This window comes from Malurus melanocephalus, unplaced genomic scaffold (assembly GCF_030028575.1).
Source record: "Malurus melanocephalus ecotype Western Australia unplaced genomic scaffold, MMel_1.1 scaffold_86, whole genome shotgun sequence".
In the NCBI taxonomy this organism is placed as follows: domain Eukaryota; kingdom Metazoa; phylum Chordata; class Aves; order Passeriformes; family Maluridae; genus Malurus; species Malurus melanocephalus.
Window position 1 is genome coordinate 1834565 of NW_026623318.1, and position 22828 is coordinate 1857392.

Genomic DNA, 22828 nt, shown 5'->3' on the forward strand with positions numbered 1-22828 from the left:
CCGGAGTGTGACAGCCCTTGATCGCAGGAAGTAGCCGTGGGCCAGGCAGGTGACTGTCACAGAGCTGCGCGGCCGCAGAGCCACTGTCCGGGTGCCCAGCAGGGCTGAAGGGGCAGGACCTCGGCGCTGTAACTTGCAGACTTTATACTTCAGGAGGCTGGGTTGCTGTTTATATTSTAAAGATCAGGTTCTGACGAGTTGAGGACTAAGGAACGGCAGTAAGTCAGAGGGAATGCATGAATATAGGAAGATGTTGGCATTGTGGAAGACAARGGGGCTCCAGAATTCTAAAGCCCCTGTGTTGGAGTCTCTTGTTTCTGCAGTGAGCAGAACAGGCAGAGAAAGCTCCTAGAAATAATTAGGTCGCTTTTGAAGAGGAAATTCATCTCTTGAGTGCAGGTAGGCATTGTTAGTGCACTCAGCCCAGTAAAACAAGATTAGGTAGAGATTTGCTTTTTAACTGTGTTTCAAATTAAAAYATTCAGTCTTGTGACACCAACCTGCTCTTTTGGTGTATGCAAACTGAAAGTAGCTCAGTCATCCACCTGACCAGGCAGTTCTTTCTCTTTCCCTGTGAGGAGTGATCGGCAATTAAAAAGACAAGAGTTTAAGCCTAAATACTACTTTTGTAAAATAAGATGTGGTTTTAAGGTTCATCTGCCTTGTTGGAACAGCACAGGGGAGTTCTGGGGCTCCTGAGAGCAYGAGTTTGTTGGATGGCTCTTGTGAATCTTGTGAATAGGTGGAGGACATGTTTCTGCAAACACTTGGGTGGTGTTAAAATTAAGGAAAAAAAAGATAGTTTCTCATTCTGAGAGGGGAGGATAAATAGCTGTAGGATCAGAAAGAGGAAACCAAAGCAAGCACTGAGGTTCTAGAGAGATGCTCTTCTTTTGGAGAATGTACTTCATGAGGTGCTGTGGGAGGCAGCCTAGCATGTTCTAGAAAGTTCATCTTGGCAGACAGACGTCATGAAGCTAAAAAGAGAAACCAAGCAATGCTGGGTTTCTCTCTTGTGTGTTGACTATGTATAATATATGCTAGGCCAAAAGTGGAACAGAAAATTGCAAATGAGCCGGTAAGATGGAGGGAGATGTTACTCAAGGAAGACTTGGAGGGTTTTTGTGGTCACCTCTATATATCCTAGATAGTGTTGAGGCGAGTGKCTCTGGAAGGTGGGAAAGGCCTACTGGGAGTGGGCCAGGAGGTACCTGAGTCTTCATCCATTGTTATTTGTGCCAAGACCTGGCGTAGTATGTTCTCTTGATTTTTTTTCTGTCTTGGAAAACTGTTTATCTGCTCTTCCCTTAAAGACTGCAAGTTCTTGTAGTGCACAGCTACAAGTGAAGTATTTGAAAGACATCAAAAGTTCTTAAGGCTTTTTTTTGTTGTCATGATTTGCAGCTGCTGTAGATTTGGTTGCACATAAAATGGAGACTGTGGTGATGAGCRTGAGGAGAGATGTCTGCCCCTTGGGCATGTGTTATGGAACTGTCTGGGAGCAGTGGGAGTGGAATAAGCTGGTCAGCAGAGCTCAGGTGTTTATTTGGGTCTCTTTTTCCTGTGTAGCTTTATGTGGCTTCTTTTGACTGTCAAATTGTGCAAAAACYATCTAAGAGAAGCCCTGCTGTGTAGAGGCCTTTGCTAATCGTGTGGGTGTGGGGATGGCTGATCACCGGGCATCCAGAGATAGACTCATCTCTGTAGGAACCCAGTGGGATCTGCTCYAAGCTACCTAAAATGTCAGGAAAATGCTTTGCACGTGTACAGTTCTGTCACTGGTGCAGCTGGTGCTGAGCATTTGCAGTCTCCCAAATAACCCAGTGTGTACCCTGGTGAGCAGGTCAGSTCAGCTGTGGGTATGTGGGACTGCTTGGAGAACTGCTGCTGGACCAGGAGAGGTGGTGGGTTCAGAAAGCTCAGCCAGCCTGGGCTGTTCCAGTCAAAGCTTTCCTTCAGCTTCCAGTGCATGATTTTGGGAAGCTATATTGTCTTCTCTCTGGAAAAAAGTCTGATGTTTTCTCTTTGGTTAATACTTGTGTGTTTGGTGTCAGTGCAGGGAACGAGAGAGGTTGGGCTGGGTTTGGCAGGTTAAAGGCTGCCGCTCACATCCTCCCATGTGATACCGGCCAGACAAACTCTGCCTGGAAGGTGGCAGCACCAAGGTGCCGTTGTGTCACAGTCTCCAGTTGCAGAAGAACTTTGCCACACATCCAGGGAGTAGTACCTTATAAATGTACCTGTCTTTCTAGGAAGTTTACCTTCTTGGCTAATATAAGTGCATACGATTCAGATACAGTAAAACTATCTTGGAGTTGATATTAATGCTATTCCATAAATGACTAACTGAGGAATAAGTAGACTTTTTATCCCCTCAGTAGTTGTTTTGTGTAGTGGTTAGCTTGGTTASTTTTAAACATTTTTCTTTCAAAGCATCCCTTGTTTTTACTGTAATTTTGTTTGTACTTTAATTTTGCTGCCTTTCGGCATTAAGTGATCTGCAATTGGATGTGTACAGATGTGTTGTATTAACTGCTACACTGCTAACTGCTACCCACTACTAGTGGGTAGTTAGGTGTTTCATTTAGTATACACGTGATTTATGGCTTTTTGGGGAATGTTCACAAGTAGCTGGTGTCCAGTGTTTTTTATTTATTCCTGTGTTGGGAATTTTTGGCAATGGCAGTTCCAGCTATGCAGAGATGAGTTGGTTATGGCATACCAGGGGCATAATGACTTGCAGTCCTGGATCAGACCTGCTGAACAGTCTGAAATTTCTTGGGTTTGTTTCCAGTCTGAGTGGAGAAGACAAACAGCATATGTGTAGTGGAAAGTTTGAGCTGTAGTAAACTTTGCAAAAACATCCTCCTGCATTCTGCCTTTGTGCTGGCCCCAGGAAYTCAAAGCAGGACCTGGCTTGCAGGTCCTGGCAGAGTGCAAAGGCAGGATGGACAGTGTGAGGCAAGTCTGGAGCCCTGGACGAGAAGTGTGTCCAGGGTCAGTGTTAGATGAACTGATTAGCTGGAGGTGAAATTGAGTTGCATGGAAGAAGCAGATCTGAGCTGAACAGGGAATTGCCATATCTGTCACTTTTCCTGGACCAGASTGGAATTTAAATGTGAGTCCTGATATGGTGAGGTTAAGCTTGTTCTCACAGGTATGTACAAGGAGGGGAACAATCATAGGCAAAAGTCTCTTGGATCTCTCTGCTGATAGGGGAAATTATGTTGGGAAAAAAACATGTCATTCGATTATGTTTCAGCTGGAGACCAGCATTTATTTGCTCTCTTTGCTGGAAGAAAAGGAATCTCTTCACAAGTCTAAAGAGGAGAAAGTTGATAAATGTAGGGAGGGAAGTAGACCTTAATTTTATTTCCAATTGTGTTTTAAATGTTTGGTTGTAGTTAGACTGCTGAAGGCTTTTTTTGAAGGCCATGACCTGGCGTCGTAAGTGTGTCTTTTCTTTAAGGCTCATGTTGTGGCAGCTGTAAGTCCTGTGTTTCTAGGTGGTGTCCACAGATGCCCAGAAGGAAACCAAGGGGGGAATGCAGAGGGATTGCTGGATTAAGCTGGAGACGACTACCACTCCTGCATTTGAACTCCTGTCTGCTKTGAGGATTGGATTTGATTTTAATGCTGTTCTTTGTAGGAAAGGCACAGAAGGAATAGTATTATAGTTGCAACTTAGTCATTATAAAAGTGATTAATTGAATCAYAGAATCTCAGAATGGTTTGGGTYGKAAGGGACTTTAAAGCTCATCTCATTCCATTCCCTGCCATGGGCAGGGAYACCTTTCACTAGGCAAGGTTGCTCCAAGACTTGTCCATCTTAGCCCCAGGGATGAGGCAGCCACAGCTCCTCTGGGCAACCTGTGCCAATGCCAAGTTGCTGTAAATTCAGAGAGGATTCCTAGTTTCTTGTTTGACTTTGTTATATTTTTTTTTATCTCCTAGCTCAGCATGACTACCAACAGGCATCACATGACAATCCTGGGGTGGTCAGTGGGGCTTTGCAGTTTAGCTCCCTGCAAGCTGTGGTTTTCCCTTGCCTCTGCTCCACCATAGTGATTATACTTCTGCCCCTGCCCCATAGCCCCTCTTGTTTCTGTGGAAAATTTAGCATCTTTTAAACCCCAAGGATGGTAAGAATGGGCCAGAGGGCTTGAATCATAGTGGCGTGATGACTTGTCAGGTCTGTTCTTCTGCTGAGGAGCAGGAGACTCCACAAGCAGGACAAGCTGGGAGACCRTGAAATTTCTGCTTGATTTTACAATGTGCTCCAGGAAAAGGGAGTACTRTGGCAGATTCTTCTGGAGATGGCTCTGTTTCTAGTTAATATTCTTCCATAGTGTGACTTGCTCTGTCTGCGAGTTATCAATACATCAACACCCACAATGCAGCTGCTGTACCTTGTTGTGCTTTACCTTGGAGCTGTGAGGAAACATCCAAGGAAAATTTGCTTTGCTTGGATTGTAGTTCCTAACAGGAATCTTGAAAAAGGAGCATAAACAGGTTGGTCGCACTAAAATGTTCTTGAAAGACAAAACACCTGTGAGACACACCAAACACTTTGCTGYGACTGGAGTGTGCAGCAGTCTGCCTGTGCAGGAGTGTGGAGCAATCTGCTGTTCCCACGAGACTCTGGAARTTGGTGCTAGTGGGCTGAGGTGTGGCTGTACCCAGTGTGCCTTATGCTCCATGCTGGCTTTGCCACTGGAGAGCATGTGCAGGAGGAGCAAAAAAAGATTTTCTTAGTTCTCTAAGAATTTCTCCTCTTTACTTCCCATTGGAAAGTATATGGCAGCTTGATCACAGGGAAATTGGTGTGGATTTACACCACACTGATAATTGTCCATAGTGAATGTGGAGTGGCTGCTCTCTGTTTATCTGACCATTAATTACCACTCAGGTGGAGCAGGRAGAGCAGCCAGAGATGCTCACAGTGGAGTGGCTAATGTCATTTCTAATGCTTTCTGCACCCCTGTGACTTGCCCAGGCACCCTTTAATCATGTAATTCCACTTGGGATAACATAACCTTGAGGCAGGGTGTGATACAGGAGTGTCAGTGCCTGAAGGAAACCAACAAGTAAGACAGAGAGGGACTTCTTACAAGAGCATGAAGTGACAGGACAAGTGGGAATGGATTCAAATTARAAGAGAGTCGGTTTGGATTAGATATTAGGGAGAAGTTCTTCGCTGTGAGGATGGTGAGCCCCGGCACAGGTTGTCTAGAGAAGTGTGGGAAGTGTTCATGGCTCAGTTGSACAGGGCTTGGAGCAACCTAATCAAGTCCYTGCCCATGACATGGGGGTTTCAGCAAGATGGACTTTAAAGTCCTTACAACCCAAGCCATTCTGGGATTCTGTGATTCTGTGAAGCAGGTGATGTAGTTGATRAGAGAGATCCTCATGTTGGAATGCAAAAGGCTGCTCTTGTTGGAAACCAAAGGAAGAATGGCCTTTCTAGGGGGTTCAGTTTCAAATGAGTTAAGTTTTTTTTTCCTTCAGAAGATCTGGGGTAATAGTTTGCCTGATAATTTGGATCTGTATTTTGTAATATTACCATAAGGCATTGATAGTAGCAGTGTCACGGGAGTCATTGTCAGGGATTTAGCAGCAATCCATGCTGTGCCTCCTGYATGTGCCTATGACAGTTTGTGCTGYTTTTCAAAGTATCAGACTGGAAAAGCTGAGAAGTAATTTTGCAATGCCATGAAACCTTCAGTCGTCTGTGTTCCCCTTGTGCAGTGCAGCTGAACTATTGGTGGTGTGGCACCTTCTGTGCCAGGATGAACAGGACAGGCATTTTGGCCTCAGAAAGTGCCAGCGCATTGGATTAAGCACAGCATCATCATGGCAGTCATAGGGTCAGAGTGTATCGAGGTTCTCTTTAGCCTTTGTACATTCCAGTCATAAGATTTTAATTAAATTTTACTGTTCTGTACTATGGTGGTTGTGCTCTCCACTGCATAAATTCTGTTTTCCTGAGCTGCCACTTGTACAGAGAGTAYGAAGCTCGTTTAGAGCGATACAGCGAGCGGATCTGGACGTGCAAGAGCACTGGAAGCAGCCAGCTGACACACAAAGAGGCTTGGGAGGAGGAGCAGGAGGTTGCTGAGCTGTAAGTACCAGTGGAGACACGGGTTTGTGCCTATCTTTAAGTGTTGGGGCATTAAGAGTGGATTTGGGAATGTGTGGGACTGCTAGTTTGTAAGGTGAGGTCTCGTGCTGTTAGGAGAAATGGGGATGCTGGAGTCGAAAGCAAATTAAGCCCAAATTTTRTGCCATCACTAATGCAGTTGGGTAATTTACTTATTTAGTGCTATATCTTGGTATTACTTGAACCAAAATAGTTCAGCATATGGCACTTGGCWTATATTTAGCCCCTTGAGTAATGGGAATATTTCAGAGGGAAAAATACCAAATCATGAATGATATGAAGTACAAATAGAGAAAAAAGGCTGTTGAAATGTTTTTGATCAGCCAGGTCCACACCTGGAATTATTTTCTCCTGATTTGCATTAGAGTTGTTGTAGTGAGATTTTTGGGGAATTTCCTCTGCTTGAAACAACAAAGAACAAAGGGAAACCAGCAAGAGTCCTTGCTCTGTGCAGACTGTTCCTCCGGGCTGCTGTGGCCCTGACTTCCTCCTCTAGCCCACAGGAATCTTGGACGAGATCCAGCATGGCCCTTGCCATAGAAGTGGATTTTCTGTAAAGGTGCAAGTCCTTGTCTCAACCAACACATATAATTTACTRTGTGATTACCAAACTGTAGTAATTATGCCAAACAAGTGACTTATTTCTCCATTCTATCAACKGATGACTTGGACTTCTGTGACTTTTTTCCCCCCTGTATTTAAATTGTGGAGAGTGTCAGTGGTACAGCCTAGGAGGTGAAATTTTCTGCTGCCTCTCTTCACATTTCTGATCCATTGGCTGTGTAGAGTTCACAGCCTTCTCCTAAGGAGAAGTTCCCCATTTGTTGTTGATCACAACCTTAAAGTCAGCAAGTAAGAAACCCTTTTGTCAATAGTCCTAATTTCTGTGAGGGGTGACACTACTGCCTTCAGGCTTTGCTCCCTGGTGTTCCTCTTTGAGAGGGCAGTGCAGAGCCAGCTCCTTAAATTTATAATCCTGAGTCAAAACCCAGGTGGTCTAGTGCTACTTTTGGTTATCCATGAAGTATTGATGGACCACTTCTGAAAACATTAAGAAATGTTCATTAAACAGAAATGGGAGAGTTCTCAATAAAAGATTTAGCTATAGTCTCTCTAATTGGAGGGGAAGAAAGCTTATGTGAAATGAGATTTTGGTCTTGTCTCTTTGAAACAGGATGAGAAGCTTCCCAGACAGTTTGACTGCTTTAATACCTCACACTAGGCTGGATAAAAAATTTCATTTAAATAGGTTGTCAAAGGGATAAATTTGCTTATGGCAGTTGTAACACAGCACATACAGCTATGGGTTCTCAGCCACGGATCCCACAATCTGGGAAGTTGAAAGTGGTGTGGAAAAATCGAGTATTTTGTTCCTTCTTACAGTAACTTGAAACGGACTTCAGCCAGAAGGCTTTATGCAACATATTTGTTAGTGCCCCTGTCAGCTACCTGACTTCAGCATTTAGAAGGGAAAGAAGGGAAATAAATTAGTCACAGTCCTTTCTCTCCTTAAAGTGAAAAAGTTTGAAGATCATGATGTGGTGAAACACATAAGAATTTTTTCTCTGGCAAAATAATTTGACTGTGTAAATCTGCCTCTGTCTTTACGTGCTGKCAGGCTGGCAGTCTGTTGGGGGAGAAGGAAATGCTAAATCTTCATCAGAAGATGTTATTGGAAACAAACATTTTAAAGTAACAAGCCTCAGAATAATTGCATGATCTTGATCTATATTTAACATCTAATAGAGAGGCAGTAATAACCACCATGAAAGGTTTCACAACTCAGTGCTGCTCTTCCTGAGTRTTTACAGTATTTCTTCTGGGAGGGACCAGGACAATTTGGATTTTCATGCCATCTAACATCTGGGGGAGTACTGGGGGGAGGGAGGGCAGCAAAAAGCCCTKGGATGTTTGCATGTTAATGGGGCATCTGCTTCAAACATAGTCCTGGCTGTTAACAGGAATTCCTGGAACTGGGAGATGGGAGGCTACTTTGCATTTAGGCTTTTATTCCCTGAACAATGAAAACTTCTTATGTGCCTGCTCAGTTTAAAGGAGGAGTTCCCTATCTGGTATGAGAAACTGGTCCTGGAAATAGTCCACCACAACATTGTGTCATTGGAAAAGYTGGTGGATGCGGCTTGGTTGGAGATCATGACCAAATTTGCAGTGGGAGAAGAGTGTGACTTTGAGGTAAGAATATRTTTTCCATTTTATCCCATGCTTCTGCACAGGCCTCATTTCAGATAGCTAAAGGCAGGAGATGGGAAGAATATGTTGGCCTCTCACAGAGGGATGTGAGAATTTATTTCCTATAGAATCCCAGTAACGGCATCTGTTTCTGCATGGAAAATAGTTCTGTAAGCCATACTTCAGTGGAAGGTGTCCCTGTCTGTGACAGGGGTTTGGAACTGGATGATATTTAAGGTCCCTTCTACTCAAACCAGGATCCTGGAATAATGGCAAGAGAGAAATGTGTGTGCATGAGAAACAGATAAAATTGTTATACTGCTTAAATATGTAATTATATGTGTATATATAAATACCTTATTTAATTAGAAGAAATAAAAAATTATCTTCTGTCATAAACTTTTAATCTGACACATGCCCAGAAGTAGCAGTAGTCTGAAACAAATAGAGCCTCAAGTCAAAACATAAAAATCTCTAAAAAGGCTCTATAATGATTTGAAAATTCCCTCCAAAACTGGGAATGCTGATGAAAATGCGAACGTTTTAAAGATAAGGAGGAATTAGTGTTATATGTGATCGATGTTTAGGATAAGGTCTCTAAATCGGGGCTGCTGAGAACATGCTTGCACCTTGTGTACTTAGTGTGTCCTTAGGTTGAGGAAACAGCACTGGAAAACCCTGTGGGTTGGGAGTTTTGCTTTTAGGTCATCTTGGCTGGTATTTWTCCCTTTCTCGTAGTGCTAAAGCCCATTAGCTCACCTGTCTTATGTCTAGTCTTCACCAATATTTCCATGCAGGTTGGTAAAGAGAAAATGTTGCCTGTGAAAGTTGTGAAAATACATCCCCTGGAGAAAGTGGATGAAGAGGCCTCAGAAAARAAATCTGACGGAGCCTGCGATTCGCCATCCAGTGACAAGGAGAACTCCAGCCAGGCAGCCCAGGACAACCAGAAGGAAGCTATGCTGAAGGAGGACGACAACAGGAGGGACAGTATGAGTAAGTAGTGAGACAGCATGGCGGTAGGGGGCAGCACATGGCAGCGAGTATTGGAGTTCATGTACATCTCAGGGCWGCACTGTGAATGCTTCAAGTGTTATGTGGTGAGAATCCAGACACTGTCCTTGTTAGTGGTGGATTTTTGGGGCATCAGTGCTGTGTTGGCTTTCAGCTGTTCTTGCCTGTTTTAAAGCAGAAAATGTGCTATCATTCTGAGGTGTAATACCAAAAGCAGTGCATGTAATGTATAAACTTTTAAAAGTATAAYGACTATATTTTTGAAAAGGGAGGAACAGCAAAGGTTCATTCGGAATTGTGCTGAAGTTGTGCTGCGATTGCTATCCTCAAAGCAAACCTCCCTAGTTCTAAAGTGTGTTCTTTTGCAGTCAGAGACAAGCTCTAATTCTCTTTGTTCACTGTTGCTATAAAAAATAAGTGTTTTTTAAATTTTTAGTTTAGTCCTTTTCCAATTCTCATATGCCAAGACTAAATCCTTTTTTTTCCTGAGAGTTCAAAATAAAGCATCCTTTGAAACACTGTTCCCCTCTCATACCTGTTCTTCCTTGCTGCAGAGCTAAGTATTGATGTCCAGAGCTTTTCTTGATTCTGAGAAGGTATTGTTGAAAGAAAAAAAAACCCACAGTGAATTTATGTCCTGTGCAACTTATTAAATATAAAGTTACAAGATTCCTTGAAACAGATTACAAAAAGTATTTTCAAACAAACCCCAATCCCTCAATATAGTTCTAAATTGGAGAGCTTTATTTAAAAATTTTATAAATTAATAAACTGTTGGCATTTGTAAATAGTGACTCCAGCATAGGGGGAAGGTGTGTGTTACCTCCTTGATATGGAGAAGAGAAAACTTTGAGAACAGCCCAGCAAGCAAATAGCAAAGTCAGGAGTGGAAAAGAAGTTCTGCCAAGGTCTAGCCCTGAGCCTAGTAATGGCAACTCTTTCTGCTGGGTACTTGGAAAAGTTATGATGAGCTGTTCTGATTCCATTGCAGTGTTCTGTATAATCAGGGAGCAAAAAAAAACAGGTGTTTCAGAAACAATCTGGCCTTACATCATTTTAAACAGCAGCTGTTCTTGGAGAAGGGCTAATGATGCTTTATTTATTTGTACTTTTTTTTTTTTTATTGAATGGTGGTTCTCTTGAGGTGCCTCTTAAGAGGCATGGGAAATACCTCATACTTCAAAAAAGCTCAGTGGCCAAATTTACAGGAGCAATTTTGGACCTGGGTGTTTAAAAAATATTTACCATGATCCTTTGGGCATTGTTGTGCAGTATTCCAGCAGCTATGGGTGTTGCCAGTGCAGCACTCCAAGACTGGATACTGTAGGAATGAGGATCCCTGCTCCTGTTTCAGTCTGTCTCTCAGTTGGTTCTGATTTATGTGTAGTCACTTTTGGAAGCTGGGACTGTCCTTCCCTTTCTGAAAAAGATGAACCTCAACGTTTTCCAACTCAAGATGCTGTCAGAGTCATATTCTAAGCAGTAAACACACATTGTTTCAACTCTTCTCCTGGTACATACACTGTTACAAAAAGGCTATTTTATTGTTAATGCTTTTGTATTCTGGTTTATAACAAAACATAAGCTCATCGTAACGTCGTTGAAACAAATAACTCCAGAGTCTGTTACTATAATAATGTAGTGTTTCTTAGTTCCACACCAGACTACAGAAGTTACATACTTTCCTACCAGAAGTAGGAAATACTGACTTACATTCACAGAGGGTAGGGGTTCCCAGCCACACTGACCTGGACYTTTTCTCTCTAATAATGTTCGCACATGACCACGTGATATGGATTGAGATCACTATTCTACACTGAGTAATTGGAAGCAGTAACAAGCTCTGTGTAACTGTGATGTTAGAGCTGTGTCTGCCTGGGCACACACAAGGGGGCAGAGGTTCTATTAATACTTGTGTCAAACTTGCAGGTTTTGTTGGAAGAGAAATGGGCAGAGAAAGATAGTTTCAATCTCTGCTTAGGAGTCTGCTYGATTTCAGAAGCTAAACTTTATACCAGCTTTGTTGCATCATTTGTGCAGTCTGAAGTGATTTTTTATTTTTAGTTGCTTAGGGAATGAACTCTGGAGAATCTGCAGGAGCAAGAGGAAAGGCTAGCTTGTCCTGAACATGGATGGTGAACTGCTGAAGGGAGGCTCTATAGCTTGATCTGGACTTAGAACTGATACTGCTCTGGAAAATACAAAATAAAGTGAATACAGGAGACAGCAGAATATAGATCCTTTAGAAACGCACAATTGGCTGTKTTGGAAGGGACCTTGAAAGATCATCTCGTTCCRATCCCCTTGCTATGGACAGGGACACTTTCCAGTAGACCATTTTCYTCAGAGCTCCATCCAACYTGGCTTTGAACATTTCCAGGGATAAATGTATGTTTTATTACAATACARTGCAACAACAAATGAAATTGGCTTTTTCAAATTAACTTTAGGAGGGAATGGATAGTGATTTCTTCTTCCTCACCAAATATCCAGGTGCTGTTTGATGGAATTCCATGTAGTCATTCCTGTTTGTGGAATCTAGAAAGTKAATCACAAAAGGGGAGGTCACTTGGGTTTGTTTATACCATGTTAGCTATAATGCTGCTGGAGCTTCAATACTTTATTTTGTGATGCTGAGATGTATATATTTAAGTTTTATTTAGGTTTAACATCTACTTGCATTCTCCATATATTTGGTAGATAATTATTTTCATCCCTCATGCTTGCTTTACTGTTTTCTTTGAATCCTAGGAAGAGATTGTTCCTGGTGAGGCCCTGGCACAGGTTYCCCAGAGTAGCTGTGGCTGCCGCATCCCTGGAAGTGTTAAAGCCAGGTTGGACAGGKCTTGGAGCATGCTGGTCTACTGGAAGGTGTCTCTGGTCTAGTGAAGGGGCTGGAATGAGATGAGCTTTAATGTCCCTTCCAACTCACACTATTTCATGATTGTGATAGCCACAAACATAAAAATATTTGGCAGTTGGTTTCTCCTTAAGACAAAATTAAGTCAGTGATTCCTGCCATGGAATTATTTCAAAGAAGGCATAGCAGAGACAGCTGGAGCTGTTGGCAGGAGTTCCCTAAGCAGGTTTACTGGTTAGRTTATGGAATCTGTCTCCCCTTCATAGATCTTGTACATGTTTTCTACCTTTCTACAAGTAGTTGCAGCTTACTGTCTGCAGAGAGATGGGTTTAATTGAAGATGATCCTTTGTACACCTTTAAGATAGGTGTTACCTCCTTAGTTCAAAGCTGGTAAGGGCCTCCATTCCCAGCCTGTATCTTCAGGCTGTTTCTAAAACCCAATTTGGCTTATTTTTCTGATGCTCTAGTTTAACCAAATGCTGTGCAGATAGCAAGGAGTAGGGTGCCCAATCCAATAGTGGMCTGGATTCTTTAACCTTGTTTGTGTTTTACCATAGTATTAAGACAGTGTCTCACTTTCCTTTATCAGATGATCGAGCACGTAGGTCTCCTCGGAAGCTTCCCACTTCTTTGAAAAAGGAAGAAAGGAAGTGGGTTCCACCTAAATTTCTGCCACACAAATATGATGTCAAACTGAAAAATGAAGATAAGGTGAGATGTCTGCTTGAGTCCTTCTGTTATAACATGAATGTGCAAGTTYAATTAGTCTCTGTTGGTGATTATGCAGCATAATGTAGTACTTTCTGCCAGAGTCGTGGCATTGGGAGCAGGATAGTTGTCTATGAGGCTGAGCAGCCTGGCTATTTTTAYCTGTAATTGTGTTTTGTGCATGGAAACACTTGGTACCACACACGCTGAGTCACAGAACTTTAGCATGTTTGCTGTTAAATGCCTCATCTCAAGTCGGCAGTTAATGGGACCAGTTTAAATCATGAGTAGCAGTTGCTGCTGTCCTGACCGAGCAGCTCCAAGTTGGAAGTGGCAGTGCTTTAGAAAGCTCTGGGTAGCTGCAGCACTGTTCTGTGCTTTTTGTCTGCTCTATGCTAATTTGATGAGCAAGGCAGTGCTGGCCTCAGTGAGTACCTGAGCTGCTCCTCTGATCTCAGGAAAAAAGTCAAAACAAAGTGAATATGTAAAAGCTTTAAAGTCRATAGCAAGCACAAGCTGGAGGAAGGTCAGAGATAAAACAATGGGCTTTGGAAAAAGGTCTGCAACATAAACTCATGGTTTTAACTGCTTTGACTCTCTGATTCTCCTACCAATCTCTGTGTGTCTCAGAACTTCTGCGAGTTCTGTTTGATGTGTCTTTTCAAGGGAGCTTTGAATGAATGAGGAGTTTTTGGACATGAAGCAATATAATGATCTTCGCTCCTTTTAGCCATATGATCTGTATTTATAATGTGTTTGGAAGTTAACCATTAACAGTGTGTCTGTTATCTCCAAGATCATCAGCAATGTTCCAGCAGATAGCTTAGTCCGTACAGAGCGTCCTCCCAACAAGGAGATCCTGAGGTACTTCATCCGTCACAATGCACTACGTGCTGGCACATGTGAAAACGCYCCGTGGGTTGTGGAGGATGAATTAGTGAAGAAATACTCTCTCCCCAGTAAATTCAGTGACTTCTTGCTTGACCCACATAAGGTAAGAATCTCTAAAAGTACTTACTTTTCTTTCCCACCTATTCCTTGGGTCTTGGCAGAGACCTCAGTGTGCTTGTTGAATTTCAGAATCACAAAATCATTAGGGTTGGGAAAGCCACCTAAGGATCATCAAGTCCTGCTATTCTCCCAGCACCATCAAAGCCACCACTAAACCATGTCCCCAAATGCCACATCCACATATCTGATAAATCCAGAGAGAAGCAGAGCAAGAGAACCTACTCTTTTGAATGTTAACCTTTTGAGAGGTGATGTGGCTTGAATGTCTGAAACAATGGTCTGCTCTGAAAATCTGAGATGCACCTGTCGTAGTTTTTCCAATAGTTTGCATTACTTGTCTGCAAGTAAAGATATGATTTCCTGGTGTAAGAGAAATGGGAGAGCTACAGTCTTCATGTGGCAGTGTCAGGTATTGGGCCCAAGACCTGGATGCATGTGACTTGATGAGGCCTGGTTCTTGTACAGGRCTGCATTGAGTGATGGCAGATATCAGAAATTTTGTACTGAATACATAAGTAGCAGGAATGGGTTCTTCCAACCCTTTGAGCTAACCCGACAAATATAGTACTGACCAACTAAATGGCATACCATGAAATCTGCTGTTTTAAAATCCATCTTTTGGCGTAGAAAGCACTTTTTTGTTTATTTAGTAAACTCACTTTTTTATAGACTGACAAGTGTTGTTCTAAAAGTAGAAGATAAATATTTGTTCAGGACAAGAGGGAATAGCTTCAAACTCACACAGAGTAGGTTTAAATTGAATATTGGGAAGAAATTCTTCCGTGTGAGGGTGATGAGGCTCTGGCACAGGTTGCCCAGAGAAGCTGTGGCTGCTCCATCCCTGGAAGTGTCCAAGGCCAGATTGGACAGGGTTTGGAGTAACCCAGTCTTAGTGAAAGATGTCCCTGCCTGTGGAGGGGCTGGAACAAGATAGGCTTTAAAGTCCCTTCCAACCCAGGCCATTCTCTGACTCTGATTAAGATTGCAGAAGCCTGTTACCCTTCATGCAATGAGCGATTTCATTAGAAAATACGTTAAAACATGAGCAAAAATGATTGAGAGAAAGAGATCTAGATAACCTTTTATTTACATTTCAATAAATTTCARTTAAATAAATCTTTAATTTTAGTATATGGCTCTCAACCCCTCAACCAAGAGGAAGAACTCTCGGTCACCTGACAGAAAGCTTCCTAAGAAATCCAAAGTGGATGGATCTTCCCTGGGACAGCCACTGAGTCCAACCCTGTGGTGCCATGTGCATTTGGAAAAATCTATCATTGGCTCTCCGCTGAAGGTGAAGAACTCTAAGAACTCGAAATGTCCTAAAGAGGAGCTGGAAGAGGTGATGAAAATTGTGTCACCTGCTAAACTTGGTTCTAATTTTCACATTCCAAAGAGGAGCCGACTAGGAAAGGGCAACAACAAATCCTTGGACAAAAAGCAAAGAGGTAAAAGGGTTCTGAATGGGCAAAAGTCATCAGGGAAGGCAAAGTCTCCCAGAAAAGGCTTGAAGACCCCCAAGATGAAGATGAAACAAATGACACTGCTGGACATGGCTAAAGGTACCACTAAGGTGTCCAGGGCTCCCAGGAATTCTGGAGGCACCCCTGGATCTTCCAGAAAACCCCAGAAACACCTGCCTCCTGCAGCACTCCATCTCATTGCCTATTACAAAGAAAACAAAGACCGGGAAGACAAAAAAAGTGCTCTTTCCTGTATCATCTCTAAAACAGCTCGGCTGCTGTCCAATGAGGACCGTGCTCGTCTGCCTGACGATTTGCGGGGGTTGGTACAGAAGCGCTATGAGCTCCTGGAGCACAGGAAGAGATGGGCCACCATGACCGAGGAACAGCGGAAGGAGTACATGAAGAAGAAAAGGGAAAAACTGAAAGAGAAACTGAAGGAAAGAGCAAAGGAGCGGAAGGAGAAGGAGATGAAGGAAAAACTGGAAAAACAGAGGAGATTTGAGGACCAAGATCTGAAAGGGAAGACGTTGCCTACTTTTAAACTRGTTGATACTCCAGAGGGACTTCCTAACACACTTTTTGGGGATGTGGCCATGGTGGTGGAGTTCCTGAGCTGTTACTCAGGGTTACTAATGCCAGATGCTCAGTATCCCATCACAGCAGTGTCCCTGATGGAAGCCCTTTGTGCAGAAAAGGGAGGCTTCCTGTACTTGAACAGAGTACTGGTCATTCTCTTGCAGACCCTCTTGCAGGATGAAATTGCTGAGGATTATGCTGAGCTGGGAATGAAACTTTCTGAAATCCCCCTTACTCTKCATTCTGCCTCTGAGTTGGTTCGCCTGTGCCTGCGCAAATCAGATGTGCAAGAGGAAAGTGAGGTCTCGGATAAYGTAGATGAAAGCAAGGATTCAGCAGCTTTCGAGGATAATGAGGTACAGGATGARTTTTTGGAGAAACTGGAGACATCGGAGTTCTTTGAACTGACTCCTGAAGAGAAATTGCAGATCCTTGGAGCACTGTGTCATCGGATCCTAATGACTTACTCAGTGCAGGACCACGTGGAGGCCAAGCAGCAGGCCTCAGCTGAGCTGTGGAAGGAGCGCCTGGCTGTCCTGAAGGAGGAGAATGACAAGAAGAGGGCAGAGAAACAGAAGCGAAAAGAAATGGTGGCCAAGAACAAGGAGAATGGGAAAGATGAGCATATGATGGGAAGAAATGAGAAGAAAAAGCATGAGATGATAAAAATAGAGCAGCGGGTCGAAATTGAAGCTGATGATATGATCAGTGCTGTGAAGAGCAGGCGCCTTCTTGCCATCCAAGCCAAGAAAGAGAGGGAGCAACAAGAAATACAAATGAGAGGTAAGAAAAATTACCTAGCAAGTAGAGTGTTTGTGTGTTGTGGAATTACTTCATGGCAAAAATGACATCCTGTTTTCAGAAGAATTGTCTGGTTTTAAGGGATTTGCTTACAAGACTTATAATTCAGCTGCTGTGGCTCCTATGGCAGCTCAAAATCTGTAAATTTAAGAAAAAGCAATACCTACCTGCTTCTAGTTTTTTATCTGKGGGTGTCTTTTATTTAGTACCTTTCTAATTATGGCAGGCCCACAAAGGTTGGACAACACAGTATCTAGTTTGGGAATAGAAAACAACCAAAAATTTGTCTTATATCCAAAYATCAACTGGTTCTTGGGTGCGGAAGAGATATTTCCTTTCTAAATGCAGTCCTACTGTTTCTGCTGGCCCTGCTGCTGTGCCCATGGTCAGGTTGTTACCAGCAGCCCTTTTCCCAGATCAGGACTTGGGCAGTAAAATCTTAATTTACTGTTTGTCACTTTAAAGAATTAGTTATGGAGCTGTATAAAYATAAACTGTCCACTCTAAATCATGAGTTGCAACACCAAGTAACGCTGTCTGAAGAGTACAGATGTAAAGATGTAAAGAGATAACACTTTAGAATTAGAATTTAGGGTTTATTAGTTGTAAATGTACTGGGTGGATGGAAATTGGCAATGTAGCTYGTTTAGGTTGTTATTTCCCTTCTGAAGCAAGTGAGGCATAAGCACTGATGATGGAGCCTGGCTTTTGTGCCTTAGCTGGAATGTGGGAGTRTCAGCCCTGGAAGACCAAAAATCACAGAATGGTTTGGATTGGAAGAGATCTTGAAGTTGATCTCAGTCCAYCCCCACCYTTGTCRTGGGTAAGRACACCTTSCACTAGACCAGTTTGCYCYAAGCCCTGTCCAACCTGGGCCTRGCACATGTTGCCCAGAGAAGCTGTGGCTGCCCCATCACTGGAAGTGTCCAAGGCCAGGTTGGACGGGGCTTGGAGCAACCTGGGATAGTGGAAGATGTCCCTGCCCATGGCAGATGTTGAAACAAGATGATCATTAAAGGTTTCTTCCAACTCAAASCATCCCATGATTCTGTGATATTATGGTTTTTATCCAGGGTTTCTTCAGGCCAGTTCATCCTTACACTGTGACTTCTTAATTCTTTAGGTTTTTTTTGTTTTTTTTTTTTTAGAATGGTGGACAGAAAGTAAGCTCAAGAGTATATGGTTTTACTGAAAGAACGCCAACAAAAATTCCCAATAGAACTATTTTTTTTACCCCTATTGTGTAGTAAAATAAAAGATGATACTAATGTCTGGATGCAATAAAGGAAAGCTAATGCTGCTCTGTGCTAATTCCAACAGTGAGGATGGAAAAAGAAGCAGAGGAAGAAAGAATCCGGAAGCATAAAGCTGCCGCTGAGAAAACTTTCCAGGATGGAATTGCCAAAGCCAAGCTGGTGATGCGCAGGACCCCAATTGGCACTGATAGGAATCATAACAGGTGGGAAAGGAAATGACCATGAGCTTCCATCTCTGAGAGAGAGGCTGTATCAGATGCTATCCCTGGGAAGGCATTGATAAGGGAGGGTGTATGGAATTGTGGAGGAGAGAGAAGGAGAAAACATTGGTGTATATAGAGTGTAGTGACTGGTTACATGCCCAGCTTTTTGAGGCCTTTCCATGGAGGTCAGGAYTGGTGGAGGTTTGAGTGCTGGTTCCTGGTGCTCAGGAACCTCATTACCATCTTTTTTTTTTTCATGTTTGTGGCACAGGAATGCTTTTGGAATGGATTCTAAGCAAAGCTTTCCTTATATCTCAGCTGTRTTAATATAAAGATATGCATGCATTCAGCTTTTAGTGAGCTAAGCACACAGATGTTTCTCCCCTCAATGCAAATAAAAGTGTGTGTGTGTGTGTGTATACGTAGCTAGAAAATGAGAACAGGTACCTATTAACACACATTTCGTACAGGTACTGGTTGTTTTCGGATGAGGTTCCGGGCTTGTTTATTGAGAAAGGCTGGGTACATGACAGTATAGACTACAGATTCATCCTCCCCCACCAGAAAAAGGAAGATGCGAAGAAGGACCACAGCCCAGGAGGTATGGTCAGCCTGCTTCTCTTGAAGCTATTTCCTCTGCTCTATTTGTTGGAATGGAGTCATGAGTGTTAAAGAGCTGTCTAGTCTGAGTGTTTTCATGGRGATACTCTGATTTAAGCCTCCTTTTAACTCTAGAAGCCTGGACACAGGAGGTGCCAGTGATACTTCCCTTCTGCTACTGCCGGTCTGGAGACTGCCTGCAGTGTCCCACCTGAGGACCATGGGATATGGTCTCCACTTTTACAAGTAGCAAGGTTAATGTCAGTTGATATCATCCCTCTGGTTCACCCTGACCTTGCTGAGTTGCAGTGTGCCAGACCCTTGCATAAGTAGCCAGTTGTGCTGCTGAGGATGACTGAGGATGTCCATCACAGTGCTGATACTCCAATGGTGCCAAGACTGCCAGATCAGCGCTGTGGAATAGTAACAAGTAGGGCAGTCTGATACCCACRGTTTTGCTGATTGAGGTTGTTTTGGCAGACATCCTTCTTGCACTTCCTCTGAGCCTGCTCTTCACCTTTGGTGAACATTCAGGTGAGGTGCAGGGGATTTGCTGGACTTCTGGTGCTTCTCTGTGATTTTGCCTGGCTGACTTGGAGYCTGGATCCTGGAGCCTTGCAAGCTTGGACAGGCACAAAACCCCATCTGTACAGCGGGAAACCTAACACTTCTGTGTAGAAGTAGTTCTTTGTACAGAAGACCCTGCAATAATCTGACTCACGAGATTCGGTCCTGGATCATTTCTTGCATTTGAAACATGACATTCTGGCACTGAGTCCATCTGCAGCAATCCTGCATGGGAGAGCTCATGGAGTTAGATCTGAGCCCTCACCTGGTAGATTGTCTTAGACAAGGTAACGACTMGACACCTGTAGAGGAATGGAACAGGGCAAGCCTACCGTCASCTCTTTCATTCAGGTGTAACTTTASAGCCACCTGGGTCTTGGTGATGGATTGAGCTGGAGGTGCATCCTTCCAGGCTCCTTCATGGGTATATTTTCTTGTGTGAACTCTTCCAGATACTGACCAGCTATGTTCCTGTGCAACTCCTTGTTTCCAGGTGTTCTCGTCTCTTAGCTGCTGCGCCAGCCAATGGGCAGGATTTCAGCATGTTCGTTTGGAAACTTAACAATCAAAGCCCTAAATGAGCAAAGGTTTAAATTCATGTCAGAGTGTTGTCTGAGATGCTCAGAAATAGAAACGCATGCTGCTTAAACTTCCTTTGATGCTTAAAGTGCTTCATCAATACTCAGCTAAAAAGTGAAACTAGTTTTATGTATTTGGAATGGTAGGAATTCTGCTCAGGAGTCTGCCTGAGCCTGTGCTTTTCTCTTGCAGAGAAGCGGAAGAGCACAGGCAGCGACRGCCGAGGGAACAAGCTGCTCCGCTYCAGGCTCACCGCAGACCTGCCTGCCGAGACCACCACTCCCAAGCAGGGCCAAAACTTATGGTAACACACTCTTTTATGGCTGCAAAATAGTAAAAGCGTAGAAGTCAAGGAATCTAGACAGATTTCTTTTGCTAGACCATGCTATGAACCTGTTGCTCTTTCAGTGCTGAGCAATTGGGTCCCCAGGCCTCTGCTGCCAATACTATTACTGCCCTGCTAATAGGGCAGCTAGTCCAAGAGCCAATGGAACCATCATTCAACCTACTCAGTTACACAAAACCAGTATAAATTAAGCTGTTAAAATGCTTTTTTGATGTATTTTAAGTACTTTATTCTTCCATGTGTACAGCCTGTTATCCCTTTAATGCTTCCCAATGCCAAGCAATGTCTTCTAAGTGAATCAAATCTACCAYTGAGCATGTTTGATTGTAACTTGCTCCACTAATTGGCCCTACGAGTGTACTTAAAGAAATTCTCTTATGTTAAATGTTGCTCTGTTTGGTAAGGAGTGCTCAGCAGGTGTCCCCATGCCAGAAAACCCTGGCTAAGCTTTACCTGTTAACTACCTGCAAAGGACTGTATTTTTTTAGACAATCCTGAAAATAACTGTCACAAAGTATGTGTTCCTGCAGCTCCCCTCCTAGCAGAGTCTGTTCCCCAGAGTTCCACTGCTGACACACAGAGTGGAGTTGTTTGGTCTTTGATAAAYAGAGTTGAACTCATCTTCAAAGAATAGTTGCCAGTCAGAGCTACTTTACTAAACATGTACCTGCTCCCCCCCCCCAGGAACTGTAAAAGAGGTTGGAATTGTGGGTGTCTTGGTTTATCTGAACCATCAGCATTGTGTGCTGACTCTTGATATTGCTCTACCCCTTTTCTGCCAAGGCAGCGAGTCATAGATCATGAGAGTTCCTGTGTTTTCCTTCCCCGCTCCATCCTCCCATGACAAATCCCCACCCTGTTACCGGTCTGGGCTTTTGACCAGAATTCAGGCAGGGAGTGATGGAGGACAGTATCATCCACAGGGAAGTCCTTTGCTCTTCCTGACTGCCTCTAACACTTGATCTTCATTGGGTAGAGATGGCAGGATGTGTTCTAGGAGAAGGACCAATTCTGTAAGGAAAACGGTGGCTTATATTTAGAGTGTRTATTGCTGACACTGAGGGCAGCATAGAGCCAAATTGGATGAGTTAATTAACACAGAATTCCTTCAACTTGTGACTCCAGGCTGAACTTGAAAAAACACAGTATTCAATCTGCTCAATCAGGTTGGCATCTCCCAGCATGCTGAGGGAGATCATCGTGGTGACAGTCAGGAGTGCTTCATGGAGTAACCAGTCACAGCCTGGGAGGAGCAGCTTTTGGAACCAGGTCCTGGACAYACTCAGTGCTGAATTATATTCTGTCATTAAGAGCTGCTTTGTATGGAGTGACCGTAAGGGATGGTATTCTCCTTTCTATAAATGAAAGCAACAAAAAGAATTAAGCTTCTTAAAGAAAAGTTTAAAATGGAAGCCAGAAGCCCAAAACACTTCGAAAGAGATTTCCCTTTGAGTTTTCATACTAGATGGTCTGAGCAAGTGCTGGCTCTTACCTTTGGAAAAAAGGGTCGAGCAGCTTGAAAAGAAAACTACAGCAGCAATAACAAAACATTCTGAGTCTGGTTCACATCAGGATAAGGAAGCTGTTAAAAGTAGGAAAGCCTACTTAAAACCTGTGGTGAGTCTAAGTGAAAGAAATAAAAGGGATGCTAAACTGAAGTACAAAGGGCAAAACAAATCTCTTTTCCCCTTGGGAAACAATCATGCTTCAGAGAATCTATTGTTACAGGGTCTGCCTGAGGAAAAGAGGGAAGCTCTTTGCATGAGTGAATAATTGGCTAAGAAATGCTAAATAAATTTCAGAAATTCTCTAAATCTGTATATTCAGCAGGAAGATGGAGAGTACTGCTAGAGGAAAATGGGCAAGTGTCTTAAGGAGGTTTTCTTTTGATAGAGAAAAAAGGAATCAGAAAATAAAACTAGCAAATGGCTACTTTGAAAGAGAGCGGAAAGTGCTGCACCTGAGGTACGGTACACAACTGGCTGCTACCAACTGTTGTGGATCTGTGAATTGCACCTCTTCAAAGCACCAGTATACAAATTACTAAGAGAAGAGTTCATTTAGGAGTAGGAAGCACAAAGGTTGTCCTGGAACACAGGAGAGTCCTCAAACCAGCAGATGCTGCAACCTGGAGGGGCAGGTTGAAGAACTGTCACTGCATACCTGTTCTGCCATTTGGCCACTCAGACATCAGACACTGAGCTGGGTGGGTTGTTTTTTTTTTTTTTTTGGCCTGGCTGTTACGCCGCAGGGTCCTTAATTTCTGTCCTTTCTCATCCCTGGTAGGAAGGACTGTAAGTGCTGACAGTCACAGCACTTGCTGGTGTTTCACAAGGGTCTCATGCCTGCRTGCACTGTTTTGTCAGGCAGGGGCATTGCGAGGTGCAGCAGAGCAGGTGGAAGATCTGAGCCATGGGCCATCAGCTGGGGCACAGAGGCACTTTCACAAAGGATACATAACCCCATCTAATTGTGTTGTCTGAGTGCTG

The 22828-nt window shown here is 43.3% G+C and overlaps 1 protein-coding gene across 1 annotated transcript in view; it reads left to right on the plus strand.

Moving 5' to 3' along the window:
- Positions 1 to 22828, plus strand: part of BAZ1B (bromodomain adjacent to zinc finger domain 1B) — a 43752-nt gene that overhangs the window by 886 nt on the left and 20038 nt on the right. The window contains exons 2-10 of the mRNA XM_057367925.1: positions 6005 to 6121; positions 8209 to 8353; positions 9148 to 9346; positions 12816 to 12937; positions 13731 to 13928; positions 15075 to 16770; positions 18109 to 18247; positions 18718 to 18848; positions 20186 to 20297. Coding sequence (XP_057223908.1) covers positions 6005 to 6121; positions 8209 to 8353; positions 9148 to 9346; positions 12816 to 12937; positions 13731 to 13928; positions 15075 to 16770; positions 18109 to 18247; positions 18718 to 18848; positions 20186 to 20297 — 2859 coding nt within the window. The remainder of the gene's footprint in view (positions 1 to 6004; positions 6122 to 8208; positions 8354 to 9147; positions 9347 to 12815; positions 12938 to 13730; positions 13929 to 15074; positions 16771 to 18108; positions 18248 to 18717; positions 18849 to 20185; positions 20298 to 22828) is intronic.